This window comes from Lathamus discolor, chromosome 6, assembly GCF_037157495.1.
Source record: "Lathamus discolor isolate bLatDis1 chromosome 6, bLatDis1.hap1, whole genome shotgun sequence".
Taxonomy (NCBI): Eukaryota; Metazoa; Chordata; class Aves; order Psittaciformes; family Psittacidae; genus Lathamus; species Lathamus discolor.
The window spans coordinates 83,617,383-83,635,548 of NC_088889.1; the positions used below are offsets into that span (position 1 = coordinate 83,617,383).

An 18,166-nucleotide genomic window follows, 5' to 3' on the forward strand; every position below is an offset into this window, starting at 1 on the left:
TTTCTTTCTGTCTGGAAGGAAAAAGACATACTCTTTAACACCTTCCTCTTCATGAATTTCTGATCTACTTAAGTGGTTAAAGTGGGGGGAAAAAAGAAGATACAAAGTACTTTAGGTAAAGGTGCAATTTACGCACAATTGACAACAGTGTAAATGATTGCATGAAAAAGGTTGCTCCTCAGGAAAAATCGTGCCGCCTGGTCTGTTTTGTGCTATGTCCTGTTCTCATTACTGCAAAAGAAGCAAGTGAAAGAGTATAAAGGGTTTCACTCCAAATCCTTTTTTGGCAGAATGTCATGTTTGTCACTTTTAGATAAAAGCTAATCTTTACAGTGCCTTGTTTGGGAAACATGTCCTGAAAGCAGAATGGACTGAATGAAGAGGATCTACCCAGCCAGCTCTCCATCTATGCTGTCAGCAACAAACAGGTCAGGAAAACATTGTTTGAATTCCTAGTGTTGCTGACGATTGAGAAGCAGCAGATGGTATTAAATTAGGAAAAAAAATGTGATTCTTGCAGCAGTTCAGAGGTCTTTGCCACTACCGGGTCTTTTCCTCAATTTTTCAACTTCATTTTCACCTGTAAGCTTGCGGGTGAAAAAGTGCTAAAAACTGAAGGCTGTCACAGCAAAACTGTGATGACATTTTTGTAGACCGCTAGGGAATCCTGGATTTAAAATGTTTCATCATTCTACCGGTCCTGAATACCGTTTCCAATCTTGAATACTGTTCCTGAATGTTCTTCCTCTCCTATTTTCTTCACAGGCTATTGTGTAAGTTTTGTCATTGCAGTGCTCTTAAATCTGCAGATTAAAGCTAAACCATAGAACCAGAGCAGACGAAGAAATGAGAAATATCTGTGTTATTAGAAAGAACAATCTGAGTTATTAGGTTCTTCTGTTAAGGGAATTAAAGTGGATCCATTGGTTTTTAGCATTAACAGTGGAGGTCATGACCTCGAAGAAAGATTATATTTAACAAAAATCTTACCTATTTTTACTGGCAGTTGTTTCCTCATGTAAGAAAAAAAACCCAAATAAAAATGAATGTATATCCCAAAATATGAAATAAACCCCCTGAATTAATGTCCATTTTCTATGGATGTAATTAGGGAATACTTAAAATACCTTTTTTCACCAGTAAAATCCTTTTAGATTAATTTTTTCTACCAGGTGCTATTAATAGAGTTTTGATTTAAAAACTCAATGTAAAATATAAATACTATCTAAATAAGTTTCTTCTCTATAATCATCATTCTGAAGTGGGTGACACTTAGGGACACAACACTTAGTTTTATATCCATGTCCTGTGATTGTTTCTCAGGAGCAAATTATACCTTACAGGTTTATTTACAGCTGGTCTGTGTTTCTCTACCCCAACCTCAATGTAGCATGAAAAAACACTGTGAATTACTGTTGATTTAACAACATATCTGTGCTGGGGGGAAAATTATGCTGTCAGGTATCAGTGAAAAGATCAAGTCATCCAAGTTCTAGGTATTTGAGTTCATTCACCTGGTAGGCAGATTAAATATTATTGTAAAAGCTTCTGCTAAAGAATAAGGAGCTGTTAAATAATTTACTTTTTCTCAGGGGATAAAATTTGACCAGAACTGAGATCCAGGCATCAGAGATGTAATGAGAATTGGTTACAGTTGAAGGCACAGGGCAAAAGGTAAAGAAATACTAAAAAACCTTTAAATCTTGGGACAAAGGGCAAAACTTTGCAGCTTTGTTCAGGCCACAGAACTTCCCACATGGAAAGGAACTTAGCTGAGAGTTTATCTATAATTTGGTTCCTAGTTTGTGAATAGCTTCATCCTTTGTAAGAACAGAAAATTAACCTGTATTTCAACAGTGACTCACCTTAACCTTAGTACTTGTGCTTGTGGTTAAAAAAGGAATAGATAGACCTAGGTTTTAGGATCATCAACTGGCTCCTGCTCTGACTGCAGGCTTTCCCAGATGTTTGATAATCTTCATGTGCAGGTACAAGAAACCTCCTGATAGCTTTGAAATGTTTGGAGTTGAGCACAGTGCTGAAGCAATCTTCTAGACTGCTGAAAATGATAGTAGTAATAAAAAAAGAAAGAAAAAAGTGCAATGGAAAGGAAGAAAATAATTTTACTTGAGAGCTTTTAGAGTCATTATGGGGAGTATATATGGAAGAGGGCATTTACAGCAAGCAAATGTACAAGTGTCTAAATAAAATTTGGGGACCTATGTAAGGGATTACTGAAGCAAAGGGTCTCTGAGAGATATGTGGTGATGAACGGATATATCAGTCAGCAACTGTTCAAGCTAAAGCAGTGAGAATCTTGATGGAAATAGTCTGGAAACATCCTTCAGCTCCTTGTGAAGGAAAAGGAATAGAGAATCAGCTACTGAATACTTTGGAGTAAGAACCAGTAGCCTTCTTGCAATGCAAACAATAACCTCTGATGTTGTGTTTGACTAAGGAGAGTTGTGGGCAATTAGCAGCCCCAAAGATCCATAAGGGTCTGCTGAGTTACAGGGAAGATGCCAGATTGGTACACTACATCAAATCCTTAAAAAGCTGATGGTAAAAAAATTAAAGAAAGCAGGATGGAGAAGTTCACATCTAATTGAACTGATAAAAACATCAGTTTGGCTGTGACTAGCCTAAGTGACTTCAAATAATAACTTCAGTTCAAACTTAATTGTCTTTGGATAATCTTAAGGTTCTTTTTTTCTTTTGTTGTTGCAGGCAGGATTCACTGCAACGATTCTGCGGATTTTTATATAGTCTATGGCATTTACGTACATCCTCTTCTGCCATGAAGTTGTTCAAATCACAGACTCTAAAATCTCTGTGGACTTTGAAGCCTCCTAATAGGACTTTCCATGGACACCCCAGGCTGCTCGCATCTGATGTGTATTCACAATACGAGCCTGTCAGGCAGGGCAAACAGGAAATACCAAAATACTTCAACTTTGCAAGTGATGTACTGGACAAATGGTCTGAGATTGAAAAGGTAGACGATCTTTTGGTGTGCAGATGAGATACTTTAATTTGAAATTTTACTTGAAATAAGTTGGGTGTTTCTTTTATCAAAAAAATCAGTTGTCAAAACCCATTTGCATTAGGAAATGACACAAAATCTCATTCTTTCTTGCTTTATTTTAAAAGTGTCCTTGACCCTTGGTGCTTCCTATATAAGTAGAAAAAGCAGTGGTAAGTCCCTTTTGACTTTGATTTAACTTCGGAACGGCTGTGTTTATTCCTTCTGCATACTATAACATGAGATATTCGTATCATAAAAATACAGGTAACATAACAATAACATGGCACTCTGGGGAAAACCCTCACACAAATATTTTAATTGCCTTGTCCCAAAGTGGATTTCACATTTGTCCAGATGCCCTATAGTTAAAGAGCACTCAACTCTCCTGTTCCTGACACTGTGTCATCCTGTTGTTTTATTTTGTCCTCTCTCTGTGCTGCTTCTGTTTAACAGTGTTCCACAACTCCATCAAGAGTATCACGAGTAGTATGTGAAGTATTTCCTATTATCTGTTATTTTGTAGGAGCATTAATGCTGAGCATAAAGTTTAAACTGAAATAGGGTCTAGACTAGGCCTTGAGGCTGGAAACAGTTTATCTGGTAAACATTTCCAGTTCAGAAAAGGAGAATTTATTGGCAATACCTGAGCTTGATCCATTAAGGACAAAGGAGAAAATAATAGTTTATATACCAGTTGTGAAATACTCAAAACTTGCAGATACTCAATATTTGCAGATATTTGTGCATTATACTTTCATGTTTTTTTCAGAAGAAATGTTTTGGGTTTGGATCCCTATGTTTTATAGGCTGGAAAGAGACCATCAAACCCTGCCTTTTGGTGGATAAATGGCGAAGGTGAAGAAGTGAAGTGGAGCTTTGAGGAGCTGGGGTTCCTGTCTCGGAAAGTGGCAAATGTACTGACTAAAGTATGTGGACTGCAGAAGGGGGACAGAATTGTTGTGATCCTGCCACGAGTTCCAGAATGGTGGCTGATAATTGTGGCTTGTATGCGAGCAGGTCAGTCAGCATATCTGAGACTGGTAAAATTGGCTAATGCAAATTGGTTGAGAGGATCAAGAATATAATATAGCTTGTAAAGAAAAAGTAATGTAATAATCTAGGGAGTGTCCTAGCTATGCAGGCAGTCCTGGACGATTTGCACTAGGTGCTGTGGGAAAAGTGGCCTGTACAGCAGGCATGGAGGTGAAAGGAGTCAGGGAAGAGCCATGGAAGTCACCAGGCAGGTCTATGTTTCATTCCTTACAGGAGAGCACAAGCAGCTCCATTATTCCACTATAACCGTTTGGCTTGGGAATGCCAGGGCACATTAATCTCAGAGGTCAGTTTAGGAATAGTTAATAGTTTAGGTTCTCAGAAAAGGATCAGATGTAAAAATGCTATCCCTAACTAACTTTACTGCTCTTCCAGGAATTGTCTTAATTCCAGGAATATCCCAATTGTCAGCCAAAGACATACTATATCGACTCCAGGTGTCAAAAGCCACGTGCATCATTACCGATGACACACTGACTCCTGCTGTGGACTCAGTGGCATCTGAGTGTCAGTTTCTGAAAACCAAGCTAATTGTGTCCAAAGGCAGGAGGGAGGGATGGCTCAACTTCACGGACCTCTACAAGTGAGTATGAGTTAGAGACACTGCAGTCATGATGCAGAAGGCTGACCTGTTCTTCACAAGTACTCATTTACAAGTATTCATTGTAACACCAAATGCCAGCATTAAGGTGTTAATTGTGACAGCTTGATTGCTAATAACACATGAAAATTGTTTACCAACAGTGGTCTTATTCTGGGCAGTTTCTGTCCTGTTCTTAAGGGGAAGTCTGTCTTTGAGGAAGTGTAACTCCAAATTATTTTAGTCTGATTTGGTGAAAAGCTTCTGTGAAGCTTATTTGGGGTAGGAGTTCTGCAACATGCAATAATTTAATTACATTCTGAAGCCTATGTAAAGTAACCATTGAATTATTTGCATTATTGATTATTGCATTCTCTATTTTAAAGAAACCAATCTGCTGACCATTCCTGTGTCAAAACAAGGATTCAAGACTCGATGATTATCTTCTTTACCAGTGGAACCACAGGTTCTCCAAAGATGACTGAACATTCCCAGGGTAGTCTTGGTTTCAGACCCCTTTTAAGTGAAAGGTATGAAAGGTCTGAGCCTGATTGAACTTGGGGTAATTGAAGCTGCATAGTAGAACTGATGAAAAATAACTGAATAAGAAATACCAATGTATGGCTCTAGCCCTTCTCTCTCTGAAATCGAACTAGAAGCTCCAGCAGATTTCTAGGGCAGTAGGATCACCCCCAGTGTTCCCATTTTTCAATGAATATATGTTATCCTTACTTTAGAGTGGTTCAAAGGACAGCCATCAGCTAGAAATAATGTAGTGCAAAGAACCAATATATACTGTGCTGTTGGGGCTGCAGAATGCTTGGTGATGTGTAGATGAGCAGAGGCAGAGTATTATTGGTTGCACAGATCATCCTGTCCCTTAGCCTTAGAACTGAAATACCTGGTGTCCAATAGAGCATCCATCAATGCTGCTGCTTCAGCCCTATCTTCCTACCTAGTGGAAAGTCACTTTATTGAAAGAAATTCAGACTACTCTCTTCCCCTTACTCTATCTTATGAATGACATCATATATGTATGATATACATGTGTGCGTATATTTATGCAAACATATAGTTAGGTGCCCTTTTATTCTAGGGCTAGCTCATAAAATAAGCTTATTCAGAGCGTGCAGTGCACATGTATCTTGTGAGAAATCTTGTGCTTGTTGGTTTTTTGGTTTGGTTTTTTTAGGTTTTGGGTTTTTTAGTTTTGTGGTTTAGGTGAGGGTGTTAAGCAAGAATTTTTCATTATCTTTTTCATCTTTTTTTTTGCTCTATCAGGTATTGGTTGGATTTGACTCCCTCAGATGTGATATGGAGCACAGCAGACACAGGATGGATAGTAGCTTCACTGGCATCTGTTTTTGATCCCTGGGTTTTTGGATCATGCATCTTTGTACATAAGCTACCACGGATTGAATCAGCAGCCATCTTAAATGTAAGGAAAAACTCATGGAGATGTGGTAATTTACCGAAAGGGCACAACAAAAAAATATTCTTAGCAGCGTCTATAGATCTCATGAGGGTTGTGTTTGAGATGCTGTATCTGTTGTATAAAACCCCTACTTGCATCTTTGATGTACACAGAAGGGGCCAAACCTGCCCTTCATTCATACATTTTGCTTATAGCTGGTGAGCACATGAATGAAAATCATCCAAAAGCAGCACTAATTGCTGGTATTAATGCAGACTGAAACTTAAGGGTTCCTCTGCCCATGCTGACCAAGATGAAAGTGAAAACCTTACCTATAATGTTGACAAAGAGGAGCCTATTCTGGCCATGCTCCAAGCTACGTGGTCTGGGTGTCATGTCGACACATTAGCACAGGATTTTGTCCTACCAAATATCCTGTGAATCTCTGCATATTACACTAACTGCAGGAGGGTTTCTTACCCAACAGAGAGCGTATGGTGCTTTTCCATAGAAAGGGGAGCCTACATTTTCCTTCTAGATTACCTATTCACTATACATCCAAAAGGCAGTTTTTTGTCTCAGCTTCACATGTCTGTCTTGTTGTTTAACTCACTAGACTCTCTGCAGATTCCCTATTGACACACTGGTTAGTGCTCCAACACTGTTCCGCATGCTGGTACAAAATGATGTTTCCAGGTATGTCAAGGAATTATTTACTCATATTGAATTTATCGAAACCAAACTTTTGTGATTTCCCAGATCTAGCTGTTTGACCAAAAACAGGGTAGCAGTTTAGTTTACAATACCCTTCATGAAAAGACTGACATAGAAAATGTCATAATTTTCAATTACCAAATTAATTTTCCATGCCTTGGGAAGGACTGTCATCCTAGAAAGTGAGTGTCAGCATATCTGTGAGGGAGTGACTTGTTGTGGCAGTTGTACATCATCCCCTGCTCCACTTCCCACTGCCTGCCACTGTTCCTGCCTCCCCTCTTGCATTTTCTCACTTGGGCTGCTGCAGAGGGTCAGCAGTCAGGGCCCTGGCTCAGCAAATTGCTCTGTGATTCATTATAGGCATGTCCTTAAATCCCAGCTGACTTCAGCAAAAAATTTACTTTGTTTTTCATGTGTGTTTAATTCTGACTGCTACTACTCAGAGTGTTGAGCACAGACTGATAGCCTTGCTGTATCAGGAGCTGAAGGATCAGGAATCCTCTTATTTCCCGACTTCATGGGACTAACTCTGCCAGTAAACAGCTCTCCAATATTGTTTGTAGTTGCATGCTCCTTGTCTTGCCACTAGATTGAAATACTGCTTCTTTTCGTTTTTAACTCCTTGCGAAGCTACAAATTCATGAACCTGAAGCACTGTGTGAGTGGAGGAGAGCCACTCAACCCAGAAGTTCTGGAGCAGTGGAAAAGCAAGACTGGGCTGGACATCTATGAAATATATGGGCAGACTGAAACGGTACATCTGTAGGGTCAATGTTCTGTTAAATCTTTATAATTCGTTTTTGTTGCATGATGTTTTATGGTTTGTTTTGAAAGAACACAGCCTATTTCTTCCTTTCTGTGAGTGTCTCAGACCCTGGCCATGATAACCTCTGAAAGAAACAATTTCATGGCTCTCCTCACAGAACCTGCCAGAAACATGGATTGCTGGGAGGAAATGTGCTGATTTCCGTAAATGTCCTTAAGCAAATTCCAAGAGACAGGGACAGGCAAGAGGGCAGGGTCTGACTCTTAAGGAAGGGGACTGCTTAGCAGAGGGCATTAATTCTTTGCAGATAATGGAAAAGTATCCTTTCAGGGAGTTTCTTGATTTGCTTATCTGTACCACATAGCTCTGACATACAGGATCCTATGAATCTTAATTCCTTACTTTGGAATTACTCTAGAAAGTACATTTAATGAATTGAATATAAATTTAGCAGGTTTTTTATTGTAAAACATTGATTTAATTTTGATTTTTTCAGGGAATAATCTGCTCTGGTTTTAAAGGAATGAAGGTTAAACCTGGATCAATGGGGAAGGCAGCTCCCCTTTACAATGTTCAGGTTTGTTGGCTGCTCTTAAATTCTTTCATCAAGTCTTTTGTTTGGTTGGGTTTGGGTTTGGTTTGGGTTTGATTTTCCCATTGGACTAAAACGTGTTGTTTTTCATTCTAGATTGTGGACAAAAATGCTAATGTTCTGCCTCCAGGACAACAGGGGGAAATTGCTGTCAGAAGCAAACCTATAAAACCACTTGGTTTTTTCTCTGGATATGTGGTAAGGACTTTATTTTATTCTCACCACCACTGATCTCTCCAGTTGAGCATAGTGGCTCAAAAGGCTGAATGTTTTTCACCACTTTCTTATTTATCACCAGAGTAATTTGTTTGTTTGGATTGGTGCATGTTAGAAAATGGAAGAGTTTCCTGAAGACTGAGTTAAAATTTTATAGCGATACCAGTACAATTCTTGAACATTCTTGACCGAAAAATTAAGTTTCAGTGCATTTAATATTATGTGTGTTACAGCACAATGTATGGGTAGTGCATGTTCAAAATCTAAACTACTGTTTGTAAACCACTTTGAGGATAACCCTAAGAAAACCGCAGAAACTGAACGTGGGGATTTTTATGTCACTGGAGACAGAGGGATTGTGGACGAAGATGGATATTTTCAGTTCATTGGAAGAGATGATGACATCATCATTTCTTCAGGGTCAGTTTGCACACTTCATTTCGAAATCTGCCATTGTATAATCTTACATGTTGTGTTCCTGATGAGCTTCTGACATGATAATTCTGTGATGAATGTATTGACCTTTTGATTTAGGAATACTTGCTTTTATTATTAGCTTTTCACAGACTTGCAGTACCATCTTGGTGATGTCAGTGGCATCTCTGTGTCAATTTCACCTGCAACATCTTGTCTGTTTCAACAAAAGGTGAAGACTGCCATTGACAGAGGAGGGATTTTAATCTGGTTTGGGTTTTTAACTAAAATTGAAGGACATTGCTATCAAAAGAATATTTGAAATGTTTTATTTTTAACGTGGTGGAATGAAACAATTTTATGTTGTATGATGTGATACCCTAACATGATATCGGCTGGTACTACAGACTCCAATTATCAGGATGAGATGGAGCTCCAGTGTAGGAGCTGCAAGGAAAGGGGAGAGGTGGGAGAGCCTAAGGAGTCCTCTACCACATGACCACCATAAAATGCTCCTGCCTTCTTACACAGCCAACCTTCCCATTCTGCCTGAGGTTTCTGTAGTTGGTTGTTGGTTTGGTTTGGGTTTCTTCTGCAATATGAACATTAAAAACCCATTTGGTACTGGTTTTCCAGATCATAAAGACAAATCCTGCTTTTTTTTCCTTACCTAGATATCGCATTGGGCCTTTTGAAGTAGAGAATGCCCTGATAGAACACCCAGCAGTAGCAGAAACAGCTGTTGTCAGCAGCCCAGATCCCCTCAGAGGAGAGGTAATGATGCTGAGCAGTGGTGGGGGAAGCAGTATGTTTGTTTAAATATATAATTTTATAAAGCAGTTCCTACTTTACTGAATAATGTACAGCTCTAAGGTAGTCATGTCATCACAGATAATCCTGCTTGGGATGACAGGCAAAATCCCTTCTTATTTACATGCCTTTGCTCTTAGTTTATTTTCATCCTGAGATCTTGCTGTTAAGCACTTGTCTGTACACTGAAATTGTCTTTCTTGGCTGTCTTGGTGTAACCAAAGTTGTTCTGTACTAGCATTAGCTAGTTACATATATGTAACTAGCATACTGTAACTGGCATTAGAAAGCACAGTGCTGTGCTGGGATGATATGGTCCTTCTGTCCCTAGTGTGAACTTCAGAGAGAAATAAAATGTCCCTCAGCTTCAGGGAGAACTCTGCAGAGACACCTCTTATTACTCCTCCTTCTTGATGCATACTGGTAAGATAGAGCAAATGTTCTTGCTTTGTAATGAGGGAAGAAAAACTCTGCTTTCAACTTTCCCTTCAGTGAGACACGCGCAGAAGCTGGGCATAGCCATTTCTTACATCATGCTGGTTTCTCTGCTCCTCCCTTTTGCATGTCATGAGACTGAGCAGTACTGTTCACTGGTAACTTGTGTATCAGCTTTTAAATATGCATGGTGTTAGATCACTTCTGTTGACATTTTCTTACAGGTTGTGAAAGCATTTGTGGTCCTGTCCCCAGCTTTTTCATCCAGTGATTTAGAGAGCTTAACCTGGGACTTGCAGGAGCATGTCAAGAAAACTACTGCACCGTATAAATACCCCAGAAAGGTAAATGCTTCTGAGGTGGTCAACCAGGTCACCCTTCCATAAATCTCACAGAATTACTAGTTGGATTTTCATGATTGACCTGAAAGAGACAGTGGTAAAGATTCAGCTAAAGCCCTGGCTCCAGGAAATCTTTCCTAAATAACATTTGCTTATTTTGGTTTTCATGCATTTGAGTTCAGTGTTTGCCTAAACCTCTCAAAAATTTCTAAGCTTCATATAATATCCTAGTTAGCTCTGCGTATTTTAAGTCAGACTCGCAATCCTAATTCTCCATATTTAATCTTCAACTGAGTACTCTATAGTAACTTTAGGGTAGTATCTGACTGAGTCTGAATAAGCTTTTATCTACTGCTTCTTACAGTTAATATATAAGATAAAAGCCTAGGAGAATACACTTCGTGTTTCTCGGTAATCCCAGCCCTACAGGAGAAGAGCTACTAGCAGTGCCCTAGTTCACTTGTGCAGAACTCATAGGAGCTAAGGACCATTAAAGACTTTGTGCCAATAACGTCTCTTTCTTCTTCTTTTTTATCATTTTTCTCTGACTTCTGGTACCATTTAGGTATTCATCCTTTTGTTACAGTACTGATGCTACAGTACTCAGTTTGGTTAGCTGGGAAGCAGCTACACAGGTCTTTGGCAGCCAAAGAAACTGTTTGACAAATGGCACAATATGCTGCTTTGATTTGGCTTGGACTTGATCCTTTAGGCAAACTGTTCTTACTGATAGGAGTCCTCTTAGTTTTCCACATATGCTAAGAGCTAGTTGTGGAAAATCAACTCTATGGAGCTTGCTACGTTGTTGTCTGTCTTTTTTTATTTAGGTGGAATTTGTCCAAGAGCTGCCAAAAACAGTCACTGGGAAGATCAAGAGGAATGAATTAAGAAAGAAAGAATGGGGACAGATGTAGCATTGTTTGGAAATTAACAGAACTTCTTTCATTCCATTAATGAATTCCACATTTCTCTGATGTAATTGCCTTCCTCTTTTTTGTTAAATGCCTGAGTATCTAAAGCTATAGAGAACACCAAGATGTGATGTTTGCACCTGCTTCCAAAGTGTCAGTACCACCATTTCAGTTCCTGAAGCACTGCTGGAAAAGGGAACAAATGATACAACTCCATTCTAGTCCCAGATGTCCACAGGTTCACCAGAATTTGGCTGGTGACCCACCTCTTTTAGATAGTATTCAGGATGAGTGAAGAGATATTGCTGATTATCAGTTGTCTAGCTCGAAGCTGCAGAAAAGGCAGGAATGGATTTGAGTGGTTCAAATGCTCTGTACTTAAATGCAGTGTGTTTAATCTGAATGCAGCCCTCCTATCATTTACTGAAGATGGAAAGACTCCTCTTTATTGATACCACCATATGACCTTCATAAATCTTTCTTGATTAATACATGTGTTGATGATAAGCAGTGCTAGCTTCTCCTGTGCTTTATCCACAAATAATGTCCATGCAGAAGTAGCTTCATTGTTCTCTGTTCTAATGTTTGCATATAATGGACAAAACTCCTGTACCACTTCTGCCCCTCTCCACTCCCATTCCATTCCATTCCATTCCATTCCATGCCTCTCCATTCAATTCCATTCCATTCTGTGCCAGCACCTGGCAATGCAGCAGTCACAATGCCCCAGGACAGGATAAAAGAGAGCAGCCTCCTCTGTCCCTTGGCAGAGGTGGCACGGGGCAGCCCTAGGACATCCCAGAGGAAGCCTTTGAGCTTCTGGAGTTAGCTACAGTGGGCTCAGGCAGGAAGGGCAGCTGCTGGTGGAGGCTGCTGGAGGTTCTCAGCTGCAAGGCCAGCTCCTGGCTGGAACAGCTTCTTAGCTCATGGGAGGGATAGCAATCCTTTTCAAGTGGATAGCCATGGCCAGAGCATAGGAATGTGTCCTTGAGGAGCACTGTAGAGCTCACCATCCTCATCTGCCACAGAGCCAGGGGCAGCAGCCATAAGCAATAGGATGCAGAGGTGTTTCCAGGGATCTCAGTGCTCCTCTCAGAAGCCCGTGAGGTGGCTGCAGGTTGAGGGAGAATCGGGGTTGGGTATCTCCTGGGAAGCGTGACCAGCCTGTGGACCAGGAGCAGGTCTTGCTCACATGCTCAGGGATAGCTGATTGACAGCACTGGGATCAGGAAAGAATTTTCCCCTGGGGCAAATTGGCACTGGTCCCTGGGGGTTTTTTGCCTTCCTCTGAGCATTGAGCAGGACCACTTGTCAGGGCTCCTCTGGTCCATTCTGCTGGGTTACTCCCTGCTGCTCATGCTCCATGAAGGTGGCCTCTCATGTCCTGCAGCTGGGAGGGGAAGGCTTTTTTTCCCTACAGAGGACCTGCAAGTGTCCCCAGAGGTTTTTTGTCTTCCTCTGCAGCCAAGCACAGCCCCTTCATGGGGCTCCTTTGGGCTATTGGGCCCAAAGGCTGCTGCTCGTGCTCCACACAGTGGCCCTCATGCCCTGCATCCAGGGGGAGGAAGCTTTCTGGCCTCCCAGGGTATTCCCTCGGAGCTGCTGCTTGTCCTCTGGAGCACTGAGCCCATCCCCTTGTCAGGCTTCCCCTTTGGCCTTGGTTCTTGCCCGCTGCTCTCGCGCCTCCAAGGCACTCCGTGTCCTGGCTCTCTTTGGCTTCACTGCCCAGCGCAAGCTCGGAGCGGGAGCGAGCTCTGCTCTTCCCTTAGCTCCATCTCCCCGGGAGTTCTTGCTTCTGCACAGCAGCCTGTGCTTGGGAGGGCTCCAACCTTGCTGCCCCATCAGCAGCTGCCACGCTGCAGCTCTCCCTGCTTGCAACGCCAGCGCCAGGCAGGCACAAGAGCACTTTTCATGCACCCCTGGCCAGGAAGCACAGCGAACGAACAAGTGTTGGAAGTCAGTTTTGTGCTTATCATCAATAAGTGTCATGCTTTGGGGAAAACCCCATGCTACCACACACCTTCTTCTTGCACATTTGTGTGTGGTTGGTGGCGATGCTCATAAATAATATCAAACTTTCAGGCTGGATGTAAGGAAGAAGTGTCAGGGTGCTGTCAGGGTGCAGAGGCACTGGGATAGGTTGCCTGAAGAAGCAGTGTGTGCTCCTTCCCATGGTGATGTACACCACCACCGCGTTGTACAGACCCTTGGGTGACATCTCCTGGTGAGGTATAAGACCAGGCTGCACCGAGCCTTGGGCGACATGTTTCTCATGTGAGGCGTGCTTGAAAATGGCAGGGCAGATGAAACTAGGTGCTCTTGAAGTCCTCTCCAACCCTAACTAGTCTATGATTCTAGGGTGCAATGATTCTAAAAGAATATAAAACATAAGAAACCAAACCCATGAAATAATAATAAATAATGGAATAATAAAATAAAATCTTGTTTCCACATGAAAGCTTTGTGATTTGTGTCCTTGAAAGTGCTTTTGTAGCTGAAAACCCCTGACACTGAAGAGGAATCAGTGTCACTGTTATCCAGCTCAGGTTGAGCATAGGGAATGGAATGGAACGGAACCGAATGAAATGGACTACACTAGACTAGACTAGAACAGAATTGGTATAGGTTAGGTTATGTTATGCCTGCAACCCTGATTGACAAATGATGCCATTGTTGGACAGGTGACCCGATTTGTAAAACAAACCATGGTTCTTTGCCATAGTAGACACTTGTTACATGACCAGTCTATTTCTGCAGTCAGTTAGGGGTGAAACCCGTGAAAAACATTCCTTGGTCTAGTTTGGATGATCACATCATTTTTTAACATTTAACTCTGAGCTTCATGAAGAAGCATGTATGAAGTGTACACACCCTTACTTCTTACAGTGGCATGTGCAGTAGTGGTACAGACTTCAAGGTAGTATCAGTTCTTAGCTATTCATCCTGGGATTTTGTGGGGTATTTTTTGGTTTTTTTGAATTTAATTTTCTGGCACAAATTTTCATTATTTAACAAAAGCATCTCCAGCCTTAAGAGTCCTCTTATGTCCATTAAGTAAGAAGAAATTGCGGGGTAACAATAGCATCTTTAGGCAAAAAAGAAGGGCTTTTACAGTTGTGTCTCACTGCCTGGAGTTCTGTGTCTGGTGCAGCTGTAAAGTGGGATTTGGAGCATTTTAATCTTGAGAAATGAAAATATTGTATTTCTTGAGAGTAAACACTTCTGTCACTAGAGTAATTTCTGTCCTAGCAACTGCTTGAAATAAAAGTAATTGTCAATAAATACATTTACGACACTCTTTTTGACAGTAGCTTCATTTTTTGGAATTCTTAATATTACAGAGAAGTTTTAAAACACTCTTTCACTCCTGAGTTTTCTAGGAGCATTAGATTATATAATTATAAAACTGATCATTAGTTTCTTCAACGCACTTGTTTGGACATGTCACTTGTTGCTGCCTCAAGGTCTTTTCTGTACCCCGTTCAGTTTCCTTTAACAGCCCTGTACTCCTGGGCCTTCCAAGGACTCTACATCTTCTAGATCTTTCTGCTTGGTTTTAAACAGAGAAGTGTTTAAAAACAACAAAAAGTAGACGAAACAACAAAAAGGCTGCAGAAAGTGGAATGATGAACAAGTGTACAAACTGGAATTCAGAGCACCTGGAAACTCCCCTTGTACCTGCAGTTAGCTGTTTGCGCAGTTAAACTCCAGTGATGTCTGAGAATTAGGAAGTTTCGTGGGTTTTTTCCCTTTACCAAATTTAAGGACCTAAAATCAAGCAACTGAATTCAGAGTTGGGATTCAGAACCTTAAAAGAAAAGGTCTGAATCAAACTACCACACTGAAGACTGGAGTTTTACCACTGATTTCAGTGGGGTCCTGACTCCCTAAATTCTAGTGTGTCTCATTGGAATAATGTGCTCCAGGCTTCAATGCTAGAACTGTCATCTATGGTAATCCCTTCCTTATTTGACCATAGAAACTGGGTTTCTGTTGTGCTATAGTACCCAGGTTTTTGCGTAAACAGTCCAGGGTCAAAGTCAAGCAGACTGACAGGTTGTTCATGCCATGTTCTGTGGCTCTAGGCTGTGAGGTGCTCTGCTCCATGCTACAGCAACCTCTTATTAGCAATATTCAGTACACTGTTCTGTCTCGTGTTTAAGGTAGATGGTTTGTTTACTTCTTCTCCTACGCCCAGAATAAGAGAATTGCCAATATATTTCCTCTGATCCATGCAGAATGATTTCAGAGACACAGGCTTGCAGCTACAAGCAATTGAAAGCTAAGTAAATCTTTGTAGCATGTCTTTCTTCTGGAGCCACAAAGTTTGAAACTTGACTGGATTGTATCATTCGGGCTGAAAAATATAATTTTCAATAGACTAGCCTTTCCCTTTGAGACCTCCTCTCCTTCCCTCTTACAGCCCAGCTTCACAGTACATGCTTAATGTTGCATGTATGTATATATACCCTGTGTGTGTGTATATATGTTGGGTGCATGTATTTTGGCACGTAAAATTGTTCTGCTTGCGTTAGTAAAAAAGTTAATATCTAGGTTTATGCCTAGAGATCCTTTATACATTTCCAGAATGTGTTTGGAACCTGGTTTTGCAGATTTGCTGGATGGTGATTTTATGACTTTGCGTGCCCTTTACATGACTGTCTTTTAGCCAGTCCATTGAGCAGGAGCGTTTTATAAGTGATCTACAACTTCATCTCCTTTCCAGCAATACAAAAAGTTGGAATAAAGGTGCAGCCATGAGGTGAGTTGATTTTAGTTATTCATAAGGCAATTATTATTCTAATACTTGATCTGTCCCCCTGTAAGAATAAAAAAGAACACAATTTATAAATGAAATGGATGTAATCACATCTGTGTGAGAAGGGTTCATTATTGAAAAGATCAATTACAGAAGGGGTAATTAGCCAAGTTTGGCCATTACATTCAAGTGTTAGATTTAAGATGCAGATCAGAACTCACCATCAGTGTCTGATCTTCATCAGCTGTGGCAGAGCAAGAGTCCAGCAACTGCTTGTTTCTTAAGGGATTCCTTTGCAGTCCTAAAATCCAAAATAAAGTGATCTTCAAGCACAATCTCACACGCTTCTAGTGAGCACAGAAAATAAAATCTGCCATGAGAGAAAAAAATTTGTTTAATGGGATTCTACCAGAAGAAAAGTGAACTAAATAAGCTTGTGGTCAAATCTGGCTCTAGCAGCTCTGTCTGCCAAGAAGCCTATACTCTGAATGGCTCCATACTCTGAATCAGGTTCCCTTAGAGAGAAGGAAGCTGCAAGCACCAGACATCTCCTTTTTTAAGCCCTCTGTGAGTGCCACACATTTCAGATAAATGAGCTTAATCAGAGAAGGTAACACACTTCAACTCTTTAATTCAGGTATTTATTTCACTTGCTTCCAGTGGGTGATACAGCATACGGGTATGTTTCCAAAACAATGCTCATCTTAGCCTTTTATGATGCTTTCATAAAAGATCAGTATTTGCTTCCCTGTGATAACTTCCTAGGCAAGTGCAGTCAAGTGCAGAGGTGAGGGTATTTGTTGGTCAGGGGGCCAGGCATTCATAGCTAGATTGTTTAAACCTCATTGCCTGTTATTATGGTCAGACTGGCTAGTTCTGGATAGATGTTCTGTTTTCTTAGTAAATAACAGAAATTTGAAGGAAGCAGAGAGGACTTTGTGTCCTTCCTTTAATCATTTTAAATACTTTCACGGGTTTTCTTCCCTTCAGTGTTTATGATCTGCAGCAAAATGACATTACAGGTAAACCTCTTTTACTCGGTGACATGAAGCTACACTCCTGAGAGATCCACTAAAGAATCAGGCCTGTTAATGAATGGAAAGAGGATTATGTAAATTGACAACATCTACATCTGCTTAGCCCCAGTTGTAAATTCTTTTCTGCTATTAAATGCTTCGTTTATAATTTTCTCATCATTACTAAGCTTTGGGTGAATTTGTATTCCTCTGATACACTATGGGGTCTGATACAGGCTGGATAAAATTTGACCCTTCTACCTCATTTTCTCCATAGATTCAGGAGTCATGCTTCTTTTCACGTGGCTAGCTATAGATGACACAGCAACTATTTTAAATGTAAGAATAAAAAGTGTGTGATCAAAAGCAAAAGCTGTTGTATCAGCGCGTTGTTAATGCCAGGTGAGAGACAGTGCTCTTGGTAGAGTGGAAACTCAAAAACACATTCAGTTTTTTGTACCACGCACAGACATGAGGATTGATCTAGGGCAAGTCACATCTCTCTGTAACACCATGGATTCTTTTTCATCAAAAATGAGTAATGAAATCTCCTTCTGCACTGTGAACTATCCTGAGGCATGCTCTGCTTCCACCAAATAATGGTGTCACTGTCTCTCTGAATTTTGCTTAGTGTTTGCTTGTTGGAGCTACCTAAAACATCTATGTGTGTTGAGAAATAGCTGTGTCCGTGAGGGAAATATTGGCTTGTATTGACATTGTAAAGATGTAGACTGGCATTTTCAAATACATTTTTGTATGTATTTAAAATACATACAGAAGAGGAATCTAACTTCCTTTTGATTTCAGAAAAATTAGGGACACCTACACCAGTGGCTTCTCTGTATTCCAGTGAGATCCTATAGCTTGAAGCAATGTACCCTAGCTATTCATAGGAAGATCATTCAGTAAATATGGCTTATCTAAGTCACCCCTCTTCTTTAACACTTAGGACATGACGTGCCTGCCTAACCACCAGTGAAGGATTCCTGTCTGCTGGGAATGCCACAGTGCTGTTTTAAAACCCATTTCTGTAACTCAACAAATGATAAAAACCAGTCAGTTGTCCAGCATCTGGCTTGGAAACTTGTGTTTCTATGGGTTTGAAAGAGATTTGATT

At 40.6% G+C, this 18,166-nt stretch overlaps 1 protein-coding gene across 4 annotated transcripts; it reads left to right on the forward strand.

The window, feature by feature from the left end:
• Positions 1–26: 26 nt before the first annotated feature.
• On the forward strand, positions 27–14,574 carry LOC136016685 (acyl-coenzyme A synthetase ACSM3, mitochondrial-like). 4 transcript variants are annotated; one of them, XM_065684278.1, is made up of 15 exons: positions 359–428; positions 1,593–1,674; positions 2,728–2,995; positions 3,832–4,042; positions 4,454–4,661; positions 5,045–5,188; positions 5,940–6,096; positions 6,689–6,768; positions 7,420–7,543; positions 8,052–8,132; positions 8,244–8,345; positions 8,656–8,783; positions 9,452–9,551; positions 10,247–10,366; positions 11,191–14,574. In XM_065684278.1, the coding sequence occupies exons 3-15, from the start codon at positions 2,798–2,800 to the stop codon at positions 11,275–11,277; spliced, it is 1,740 nt and encodes a 579-aa protein (XP_065540350.1). In that variant the 5' UTR covers positions 359–428; positions 1,593–1,674; positions 2,728–2,797; the 3' UTR covers positions 11,278–14,574. The 4 variants fall into 4 exon arrangements, with proteins under 4 accessions (XP_065540348.1, XP_065540349.1, XP_065540351.1 ...); XM_065684276.1 differs by lacking the exon at positions 1,593–1,674 and having other exon boundaries at positions 27–428; XM_065684277.1 differs by lacking the exons at positions 1,593–1,674; positions 11,191–14,574 and adding an exon at positions 9,919–10,010 and having other exon boundaries at positions 27–428; positions 10,247–10,335.
• Positions 14,575–18,166: the final 3,592 nt, after the last annotated feature.